Source organism: Varanus komodoensis, unplaced genomic scaffold (genome assembly GCF_004798865.1).
Source record: "Varanus komodoensis strain SLA01 unplaced genomic scaffold, ASM479886v1 scaffold3, whole genome shotgun sequence".
Lineage (NCBI taxonomy): Eukaryota > Metazoa > Chordata > Lepidosauria > Squamata > Varanidae > Varanus > Varanus komodoensis.
In genome coordinates, this window is record NW_025335761.1 from 34,980,333 (window position 1) to 34,992,398 (window position 12,066).

The 12,066-nt window shown below is 41.8% G+C and overlaps 1 protein-coding gene across 3 annotated transcripts in view; it reads right to left on the reverse strand.

Moving 5' to 3' along the window:
* LTBP2 (latent transforming growth factor beta binding protein 2) overlaps nucleotides 1–12,066 on the reverse strand; it is a 161,807-nt gene that overhangs the window by 67,515 nt on the left and 82,226 nt on the right. For all 3 annotated transcript variants that reach the window (XM_044435931.1, XM_044435932.1, XM_044435930.1), the window contains exons 7-8: nucleotides 11,098–11,366; nucleotides 8,409–8,511 (exon numbers count right to left, since the gene is read on the reverse strand). In XM_044435931.1, coding sequence (XP_044291866.1) covers nucleotides 8,409–8,511; nucleotides 11,098–11,366 — 372 coding nt within the window. The remainder of the gene's footprint in view (nucleotides 1–8,408; nucleotides 8,512–11,097; nucleotides 11,367–12,066) is intronic.

The following is a 12,066-nucleotide window of genomic DNA, read 5'->3' on the forward strand; positions in this document are numbered from 1 at the left end:
CATATAACACATCTACCCCAGACTCCAAGATCTTCAACTGAGGTCCTTCTCTGAGAGCCACCTTCAAGGGAAGGACAGGGCCTTCCCTATGAGGGGCCTTTTTGGTAGTGGTGCCCCATTTATGGAACCAAATTCTCAGAGAGGTGCATCTGGTGCTGACACTATACACATTGCAGCACCAGGTTGAAACCTTTTTATTTTCCCATTATTTTCCCATTATTATAGCTGTTGTCTACATATGTGTGTTTTATATTAGTTTTTATTATAATGATTGGTTGCACTGGTTCAGTATGCTGCTATTTTTTCTTTGTTATGGATTTTTCTGAGTATTCATTTGTATTTTTGTACAGATTTTATGGACACTTGTTACGCTGCTTTAATGTTTTAACCATTTATAAACTGTTCTGAGAACTGGGAGAATGGTATATCAAAATCTTAAATCAATAAATAAATATTTGGAGAACTTCATTAGCAGCTCCTCGCATCCCACTCCAAATTGTGCAGGAGGGCACCACTTCTGCATAGGCTTTTCAGGGGGCCTAGGGAACCATAAGATGGAGGTGGGTTCAGGAAACATTCTTTCCACAAACCTCCATTAAATTGTCTTAGAACATGACCAGTTATATACCTTCACTTGCATATTGCATGGCACACTATGAATTAAAATCCAGTTGGATTTTTCTGCCATATTCAAGAAAGAGCTTTAGACAGGGATAGCTGTTTGCAGGTTTGGTGTAAACTCTGAACTAGGGTGAGAATCCTGTCTCTGCCATCTTTCAAGATACGCTGCATGTGTATGAGTCACTCCTCATTAGACCTCAGGGCAGCAAGCTCTCAATTAGAAGAATGTGTCTGCTTGCTCACACTTTGAGGACTATGGTTCTAGGCTACTTGTCTGCTACAGTACTCCAAGCTCCTTATATCAGAGAAGGCAGCTGCGTATGAAAGAGGAAGGCCTGAGGGCTAACAGAAGCCAGAACAGAGTCATTGCTGTGAATGATGAACAGCTACAAACAACCCTGCTGACTTGTTCAGCCCCTTGTTGAAGTAGCAGTGCTCTAGAAATAAGTTTAACAGTCACAGTTAATCTCTGTAGGGGGCCCACCAGGGCTGCTTTGGGGGTTATGATCCACTGCTGACAGCAAGGCAATGGAACTGAGCCAAGGTATCACAGTCAGAAAACAGCAAATTGCCTATATATGACAAACTTGAGGCCTCTTTCAGGAGTGAAGGCAGGTTCTGACATGTGAAAAAGATATTAATACTTGGAGAATAATCACACAGAGTAGAGAATAGAAAGGACTCGGGATGCTCCAACTATGCAACAGCCACAGCAAGTGAGAAAGTAGGTAGGGGAACCATTGTTGTGATACCAAGTCCATAACTGAAAGAAGCCTAGGAATGGGTTAGCATTCTGGCTTGCTGAAAGATTAGCCTCTGAGATAGATGCTACCTTGGCTTTCATCCCAATTTAATTTTATTCATCTTAACCTGAGTACCTTCTGAAGAAGTGTAACTGTGAATACAGCAGGCCCAATGCCAACACATGGCACTCCTGGCACTCTGGCAGTCCCGGCATCCCAGCCACATCTCCTACTGCACTGACACCTCTCCTGGGCTTCTTGTGCTGGTCAGTTGTCTCTGAGAGCTGCCTTTGCGATTTCTGGTGATTACTTGATGTGGTACCACTCTAAGGCGTGGAAATTCAAAAGCCGTCCCCACCCCCCAGTGAAAGCTAGTATTTCACATTTTATTTTTCAGAAAGCCTTGTAAAGCTGTACATTGGGGACACTGTTGGAAATTAAAGCAGCAGCCCACAGCCATTAGAGTGTTGCTATCTGCTGTGGTCCCACTGAAATGAGATGGGGCTTATTTGTTATTTGCTCTGAAATGTGTGTCTCTTTTAACTTATTGGGTATATAGTACAATCCAGCACTTAAAGTAGGACCCAATGCATGATGGGACAACAAACAAAGAAAACACAAGCAGGACAATAACAGAACAACTAAAAAGATAGGGCACTGACATTTTTCAAAGTTACTTGAGTCCTTACTGTGCCTGGCTGCCAAAACAAAAACATTTAATATTAAAGCCAAGAAAGTAATAGGAGCATTTGAAACTAAAGTTAGAATCAGAAGACTAAGATACAAAAGAGTTTATTTGCCACTGGTCAGGCTTGCTATGGACCCAATTGTTTCAACCAGGAGCAATAACTGGAAAAACTGTACAAAAAAAGAGGGGAAGACTCCAACCTCTGAATTTTCTGCTCATTATAGTTTAAGAATGTATTTATGCTGCATTTTCTATGTGCTTGCTGTGAGGCACATGAAACTGGTAAGCCTGAAGTTTCCCTGGGGTGGAAAGTCACTTGGACAGTGAGCCATCCAGCTGAACAGCTAAGTAAAGACTGCTGAGCCCAAGTGAACAGCATTCTTTCTTAATAAGCTTCAGCTTTAAATTCACAGCAGGCCTAAAATTGTTCGGATGTTCAGGGGCTTCGAACAGGGTAATTGTGTGGATGTTTGGGAGAAAGAGAGGTTTGGAATGGATGTCCTTTTAGTTCCTCCCAACAATATGATTCTGTAATGGCATATAAATTTCTGGTCTCATTGATTCAAGAGCCCTCTCAAAAAGCCTGTAAAAGCTTTGGTGTCTGGGATAAATTTCCATTCAAGCAACTCCACTGAATCTATTTAACCAATTAAAATTGGTTGGTTACGCTTCTATGCACTGTAGAACAATTAGTGAAAGACTTCCAGCTGCACTCTGCTAGCAGAGACTCGTGAGCAAATAGAAAGTTGACACAATAAGTACACATTCAATACAGACAATTTGCTTGCCCTTTTAGAGTAGGACAGTCTCTTCCAATTCCTTGGGGGCTACTCCAGAGAGAGTGATGAGTAACTCACCCTTAAATCATGCTGAAATTCCTCTGGATGAAAAGACTTGCATAAATGCACACTTAATGAAAAGCACTACATAAATTCCATTTCCATGGAATCAACTCCTTTTCCCACTTAAACTTGCCCCACAGCATGAATTGAGCAGCCTCTGGGGCACCCCAGAACCATTTCACTGGAGCAGTTCCTTTCAGAGGCTTCATTAGCTATAATCAGTATTTTATTTGAGTAACCTTTATCATTATCCCAGTGAGGATGGACAAAGATTTGGTTTTCATTTTCCATTCTACCATACAGAATGATATGGATCTTGTAAAATCATTCAGCAGTACTCAATGTCTCTAACTTAATTAGGGCAATATGCTTCCTCTTTGGCAACCTGGCTGACTCAGTGCGAGGTCCATTCAGGGAATGCCCTTAATACCATATTCAGTCATACTGTGGCTCTGCGCCTATCAGACCAATCATCTCCAGATGGTGGTGCTGGGGGCCTTTTGCTCTCTGCCATGGCCTTTGTGCCAGAGATTCCTGTGAGATTCTGTCTTGTCCCTCATGCTTTTAACATCTACATGAAAACACTGAGAGAGATCATTTGGAAGTTTGGGCTTAAGTGCTATCAGTATGCTGATGATACTCAGCTCTACCTCTCATTCTCATCAAATCCAGGTGAGGTAGCCTCTGTTCTTGACCAGAGCTTGGACTCAGTAATGCATTGGATGTGGGCCAATACGCTGAAGCTCAATCCAATCCATGTTTTCTCTTCCATGTTATATGTATCTATCAGAAGAATGTGAAAATTGGTTCAGAGCCTATGAATAATTCCATATCTTAGGTAGTAAGACAGCCACAACTGTGTCTGTAGTTCTCTGGGGGATTTTCCTGTGTAGAGTTTAAAATAGGTTATGCTTAAATTTATCTGCAGTGTAAAAGAAAACTCTGTGTTGACTAGGAATGCATATTTAGTTTATTCCTTTTTTAACTCTGAATAAGCCACATTCTCATGCTGTACACATAGTGTAGTGAGTTGGTCAAGCAAATTCACTCTTTGCTAACTTTTCAAGGGCCTGTGCTATTGGATTCTGAAGAGGACACTGATGAAGAGGTGATGGGAGGACAGGAAGCTCTGAAATTCAATCAAGATAGTTGCCTGCAGTTTCCCAGGCTGACAGTGAGAGCAGACATGTTTTGGAAGGGAGAGGAGGGGATCCAGGAGAGAAAGGAGAGCAGTTCCTTGCCCAGTCCCTGATGAAGTGTTGGGAGAGACAAGCTACCCAGTTCTTGTGTAGGCTTGCATAGGTTTGCCAGCTACCTTACCACTAGTGCCTTCTTTCAGCTGTGTCTAATTTACCAACTGTGGCCTACCTGGACAGGCAAAGCCGAGCTCTGGTAACTTGTCGGCTTGATTATTGTAACACACTCTATGTGGGGCTGCCCTTGAAGACAGTCTGGAAACTTCAACTGGTACAGAATTGGACAGCACGACTGCTGGTACAAGCAAGTTCACATGCCCATATCACCTCAATATTAGATTAGTTATATTGGCTACTAGTTGATCACCAGTGCTTGCATCTGAGACTCTGCACATGTACTTTGCAATTGAGTTGTGGCTGCTCCCCACCATAAGAGGTAACCCTTAATTTTAGCTCTTCATGCCTTGTTTGCCTACTTACAGGCAAAGACTAGAAATTTCACCTAAAATAAGATTATTGGTAACTGGCTCTTTAGGGACCCTTCTTGTCACCCTGAGATTGCCGCCCCTGGAGATTTCACAAGCAAGTATGAGTAATGCAGGTGGGTTAAGAAGAAGAAACTAACAGCAAATGAAAGGCAAGTCGCCTCTGTCCAAATAAAGGATGGACCAACCAAACAGGTACCCTCCATGTAGTTTGCAGAACTGTTTATAATCCCTGTCAGAACTAGAGCCTGGCTGGCTGTTTAAGTGTTTGCAGAACCAGGTACCCCTCTGCAGGCACTTGGAGGGAACAGTTGGGAAGCAATTACGTGAGGTAAGTGGAGGCCCTGGAGACTAACATAAAGGGCTTCTCTGTACCACAGCTCACAACTCCTAGTGCTTTGGTTCTTCACGTCTGCACATCTTACTCCTCGTACCCCCTTTGCTGCGGCTTTGCTCTAGCATTCCAGTTTGCTCCTATCTTGTTCCTGCCTTGCTCCAACCTGCTTTGGTTCTGCTCCTGCTGTTCATTCATCTGTGCTCTCTCTCTGCATTGTATTGGACTGCTCCCTTCCATGCTTCTGACCCTGAACTGCTGATCGTGCTCTTAGCCTCTGCTCCCTTGACAAGACTACAGACTCCTCCTTGTGCCAGCGCCTTGTACCCAGAGTGCTGCCTGTTCCTGCCTGCTGCCCATGGCCCAGCCGTCACAATCCCAATGTCACATCTGAGGGTGCAAATCTCAAAGGCAGTAGTATTACTGGAGGAAAAGAAGGAGAAATCAGCTGAGTTGTATGAACAGGCCCTGGTTGTCCTGTGAACCTACTCCTGGCTCCAGCTCCACTGTGTCAGAAGGAGTGATTTTTGTTTCTGATTTTGTTTTTTGCTATTCAACAATTTTTAGTGTTGGGAGTAAGAAAGACAGTTGCTCTTGGTGCACATTCTCAAAGCCTGCTGATTGGAATTCAGAGGAGGAAGAACGGGGGGGGGGGGGTCTCAGAATGTGGGACAATTGAACATTGAGATGAGAGAGAAGCAGAGCTGTTTATCTTGAGGCCAGACTGCCCAGGTGTGCAGGCAGCTTCTGAGAATAACCAAGATGTACAGTTAGTGGGAAGGGACTTGGAACAGGGGAGTTTCTGAGCGACAGATGAAGCAGATATGGCTCTTGACCTCTTGATGCAATATTGGCAGAGGAGGGCAGCCCAGTCAGAGGATGGGTATACAAAGAGGAGGCATGCTTGTTTTCAAGAGGTCTCTCCTGAAAGAATAAGGCCCAAAATTACTCATAAGCAGACTTCCTAAAAGTATATACTAGATTGGATTCAATGAACTGCTCTGTGCATGCTCAGAGATGCCTTCTGGAAAACACTTTGATTAATAAAGAACATGTTTCAAGAAAAATCTGTGGCTAGGACAGGTTCCTTTGGCAAACTACAAACTGCTTAAACCTGAGCAAGATAGAAGGCCCTTGTGAGGTGAATGCAAGAACAGAATTAGTTATTTCCAGTGATTAAGGCTGCTGGCTCTTCAGTCACGAGACTGTCTTTTCTGATATAATAATTCCTTTCTGGGACCATGGACTATTTGTCATACATCCTACAGTCAGAAGCTCATTAACAGATTCAAACCTGATTTTAACTTGTGGAATGCAACAGTCATTCTGAGACTTTCCATGCAATCAGTTCATTGACCCCTAAATGCATTTGTTATTCATTTGTTGCAATAAATCAGATATTTCTTCAAGATAGCACATCTGTTATGGGGCATTTTTCCTTATTCAGGAAAATCTAATACTTCCTCGATATAGTGTTTTCATGCTGTGCAGAATGTGCTTGTGTGAATGTCACTGGAGCATCTAGATATTTTTAGTGATATTATTAATGATCAAAAATACAACTTTCCCACTGTAACATGCTTTGTGAATTTTCTCCTGTGCTATTCCATCATGCAAGCACTTACCTAGTATTTTACAACTGCAAACAAAGGTTTTCTCTCTATGTAGCAATGTCTCACAAATTTTATTTACCTTTCATTGTTTTTTATTTTCTTAGTTTATTAGATGGTTGCCTTCGCATGCATCTAACCATATTTGTAAAAGATGAGTGGATGGGGATTAAATAGTTACCCAAGTTATTTCTCATACTTCAAAGCTCTTTCCACTCTGTTATAAAATATGATATGAACAGGAGATTGTGGAAAAATTGTGCAGAAACAGTAGCTGGGGCATTTGGTGAATAAACATGTGGAAAAACCCTTCATTAGTTGAAGCCAATGTGTGCTCCTTGAGCAAGGTTATGGGAAGAACAGTACCACTGGGCCAAAAGCAACCCCAGAGACTGCCTCTGACCCTGACAAGAACCCCTGTTTTTACAAAGTGGATGGGCAGGTCCCAGAGGCCTATGCCACATGCTGTCATATAGCCTGAGGATTCAACCAGGTGAGATATCACACTTAGGCCTCTCTCATCTTGTTCCATTTGTCCCAGATAGTGCTGCTCATGACAAGATTCTCTTATGCTGATGGAGATGGAGCACTGGCAGGACAAAAGCCTGCTTGAAAAATAGTTGCACAGTGCTTCCAGTCTGGCTGTGCCCTTCTGCACACACAGTGGCAATGAAGGCAGAACTTGCCAAAGCCTGGCACAAGGTTCAGATCAAGTGAATGCCATCTTTAGCTCCATCGGGGGAGGATTGAACACAGTGGGATAAGCATGTCAAAAAACACTCTTGAAGTAAGAAAATCCATGTGCAATTCTAAATATAGCTTTTAAGCAGAAGAGCAATAACTGGGGAAGCACTAGAAGCCACCTCCTAGGAAAAACCCTCTGTCAATCTCCCTCCCCATTCACCAGATAGGATGATATCTTTCCTGGAATATACACCATGGAATAAGCAAATGAAAATTACATGCTCCTTATAGATTAACCAAGCTATCCATTACAGTTGTACTGCATCAGTCTCTTTGGGTGCTGGGAAAAGAAAATGTAGAGCTGGATTTCTATGCCCCTGGAATGGACTCTAGATTCAATCCTGCCAACTGTTTGATGTAGTGTTATTTCCAGAGCATTTGCCAAGCCCTCATCTAAAGCAGGCCCGTAATTCTATAAGGCTGAGTATGCAACCTCGCCAGCCAAACTGCAGCCACACCTCCTAAAATGATGGCCATTATTTTCCAGCTTTCTCTTGCTCAATGTCTTTGAGATGGAACAAACATCAGACTGCCCTTGGATTTTACAGAGGGGGTATGTAGGGAGACTACGAAGCTCTGAGCCAGCAACCAAGTCAAACTAATTCTTGCTGGCACCTAAATCAACACTGCAGCCCAGTAAGAATCACTGTAAATACCACATTACATGTTCTTCCTCTTGCTCAAGCATATTCAGGAATGACATTAATTTCAAAAAGAAAATAGCGTTCCTGAAATGAGTGGCCATCCTGTGTGTCCATGGGTACTTCCAGGCAACACTGGCACTGCTTCATTAACAGAATCTTATGGGAGATCCAGGCATCATCATTTATTTATTTAAAACATTTCTATGCCACCCCCATCGCAACAAAGCCTCGGGGCGGCTCACAACATGTTCAGCTTGTAGCCCTCCCATGTTTTTCCACCACTTCCTCCATCTTTTTTCTTACAATAAATGATTAAGAAGAAAGAAAGAACAGCTGCACAATGCCTATTGAATGTTAGGACTAGGACCCATCCATCTCAATGTACCTGGAGTCCCTTCCTGTTCCTACTGGATCATTGCCAGCTTCTGTGTACTCCTACTCTTTCACAGACAACCCCTACAAGAAAATGAGTAGAGAAATTTCCACTTAAAGAGCACTTACCTGGCTTCAGTGGACATGGGATACACCTGCTGACTCCCCAAAATGCTCCTACACTGCCACAACAATCCTCATATTTGGCCAGACCAAGCAGGGGGCCTGCACACTAGAAAGGAAGGGAAAGAGGCAGCATTAGAATCCAGCCCTTTCATTACTCAGAGAGAAAGATGTCAAACATTAGGCCCAAGTCCATCATTCCTGTCTTTCTTGGCCAAAACTAGACTAGCCTAGACAGGAGGGAAACAGAAGGAGTGGTTTATAGTTAACAGAGAGGTTTCTGCTTTAAGCAGGCAGAAAAACTCTCTGCAGAGCCAGAGGTGCATTTTAAGACAGTAAACAGTTTTACAGACAGAAAAATGAGAACTGCCTATGTCTTTGCCCCTTGGAAAGCTAAGTTTTGAGTATTAAATGTTGGGTATTACTGTTAGGTTTGAGTAGCACAGCATATCCAGAGATGGTATCAGCAAGCAAGCAGCTTTTGGATAAAACAAATGTCTTTTCCTAAAGTTAAATCTATTTGCTAGTGAGACGGGTGTACAAGTTCAGACCTTGTGGAATAGTTTTCTCATTGACTTAATAAGTGTCACTTTTCTTCCCAACAAAGACCTCTAGATTGTAGTCTTCCCCATTAGAGCTAAGCTATCACAGTCCACAAACCAAATCAGGCATCCATCCATCCCGGAAATGGCCATGTGCCCAGTGCTCACATTCCAGTGAGTTTGGCTTCAGACTGAAGCAGAAGAGAAAAAAGCTTCCTGACCAGACATTTAGCCATCACTCAGTAGACGAAGCTGCAGCCCCTGTTCCAGCTGAACAAGAACATAAAATAACAAGGATACACCATCTTTCACCTTTTGCTCACATTTCCTTGAAGTTACCTGTAGAACCTGAGAAAAGTCTAAAGCCTAAACATGTTTCTTTTCACTACACCAGTCAGTCAAAGGACAATTACTTAAGAAAAACATTGTGTTGGGTTGTGTATTTAACCCTCATATTATAGTCAAGATGTTTCGTACCAAATTTTCAGAATGACTCTATCTTTACTTAGCCAATGAGAGAAAGCATAGGAAATTGGGATGGAGCAGAATCTGGCTTCTGCCAAATTCAGTGCTCTGAATGGGGATACTGGAGGGTTTATCCTTGAAACTGAATAGAACCCACCAGTGATTCTTCAGAGAAACATTCACATCAGTAAGTTACCCAATTGGAAGATACAGATCAGAAGATACAGATTGTCGCCTGCACATCTGTGTAAAAAAGAACACTACTAATATAAAAAATACAAGTGTTATTCTGAACTGTATGTTTCCACAAATGCAATAAGAGTCAAGGAAAGTGATGTTTCAGTTACGTGAATTTACATTCACTTCAGCTGCAGGGGAAATGAATATTCCATGAAAATTAGGCATTCATTTACTGAGTAAGAATTTTTTTCCTACACTTTTTCCATTTCCTACTGAAATCACAGGGAAGCTATAAAAAGGGCACTGCTGCAGCCCAGATTATTTGACTGTATATTGTGGAAGAAATTCAAACAGACAGACAGACAGACAGACAGACAGACAGTGATAAAGTCTCAGAACCAAGTATAGTCAAGAGACCAGACGTGCTCTTTAAAAGAGTGCAGGCTGCTTCAGAAGGACTCAAGCCAGAGGCTTCAAGGCTTCAACAGTTAGTTTCCCAATTCCCATGGATGATGGACATGCCACATACTCCTACATGTGTGCTACAACGTCCAAACTAGGAATGCAAAAAGTTGCCATGTGGACATATTTTAATAGGCAATAAATCATTATTTCTTAAATCATTCTTTGATTCTTCAGAAATTTCATACAACCACTTTGAGTGAGGTGTTGAGATGAGGTGCAAATAGATGCAATTTCAGCACATACAGTCAAGTCTAATTTGCTGCACTAATGCAAAGCTCGCAAAAATTTACCAATTGGTGACTAAAATATGTCCTTATCTCCCATGCATGAGAGCCATATATGGCTATTGAGCGGTATATAAAAGCAATAAACAAAGAAACAAACAAACATTTGGACAAGTGTTAAAATCACTCAACAGAGAAACAATTTCAAAACACACATTGAGCTCATATGAATATACCCTAAATTGTAGCCCTACATTACTCATAGACTCAGCAATTGCAGCATAGCATCCAAACACAGCATATACCACTGACTCCCATATAAGCGTGCCCACATACTTAGTTCTTAGGTTTATGTGCAATATTTTGCTGGAACGATGGGAAAAAAATTTCTGCAGCTGCATCTAGATCCTTGCATCTAGCCAGGATTCCATGCTTGCCTAGGGGAGCCTGCCTCACCCCTTCTCTGACAACCTCCCACTGCAGTGAAAGCCACTTTCTCTTTTGCCTGAAACTATTTTAATGCTAATTGTACATGGAGCAAATCATCCAAATGACTTGTCTTGATGTTTTTCATGTTTGCAAGCTGCCTCTCTCGAAATTATTTTGACTTGTTGTTACCCATGGGCATTTTTCCTACAGCTTGTTTTAATTAAATTGTTGTTATGGCATTTGAACTTATTAAGGAAAAGTGTGTTGCAAATATTTTAAAGAAAATAATAAGACGAGCATACACTGACACTTCATTTACATTTGCATGCATGAATGTCAATTAAACCACAAAAGGACAGAAAAAACATAGTAAGAAAAAACAGTTTTGACCTTTCCATGTACTGACTCCAGGTAACACCTTCCCATGAGATCCTGAGTTCTTTGCTTTTGATTGCTTTCTGTGACAATGCTGTTGCTGTTTCTGGTGGCATTATCATTGTACTGGTGTCCTATGGGAAGCTGAGATACCAACACTGTTTCAACACTATTCTCTTCTGAATGATCTGAGTCACTCTTCACTCTGGCCACCTGATGGATTTGCACTTCAGCTTCTGGAGGGTGATTGATATGTACATTCACAAGGGAAGGGTTTATTGAAGCTGAAATAAAAAATTAAAGTCAGTCAGCAGACACATGACTTTGTTTCTTGTTCTGCAACAATTCTGGAACTTGATTGCTAAGTAAAGGGGCTTAAATACTTGGATAACTTGGATAACTTTGGCATCCACTCTGACTGCAATATCACAATGGTTTGCTAACAAGACATTAGATAAAAATTCAGTAATCCTTGGCTTTGTATGGGTCCACAACATACAAACAAATGAAATAACAGCTTGCTTGGCATGAAACAAGAGAAACTGGAGTAACCTGTAGGAACAGAATGTGGACAAGAAGACTACTGTAATCCATCTGTGTCACAGTACTGTCCAGGATGAGGCTGTACGTAGATTATGGCCTACCTAACCACCTTATTAAACTAAGAGTTTTAGACCTGACACACTAACTAGCTAAAATAGTTTGGCAACTGTTTCTTTATGCTCTTCTTTAATTAACTAATTTGCAAACATGTATTAGCATTGCAGGTGTATGGTAGGTCTTAATTTATCTCTTTTCTTTTATCTCAGTCTGATTACAAAATAATAATTTGAATATAAACCAGATTCCTGCATAGCCACAAACATTTGCACTTCAGCCAGTATACAATGCTTGCAATCCATTAAGCCAATGGAAAATAGAGCTTGGTAGCACAGCCCACGAAAGTAGCCAGAGCAACCAATTCCAGAATGGAGAAGGCCAGTG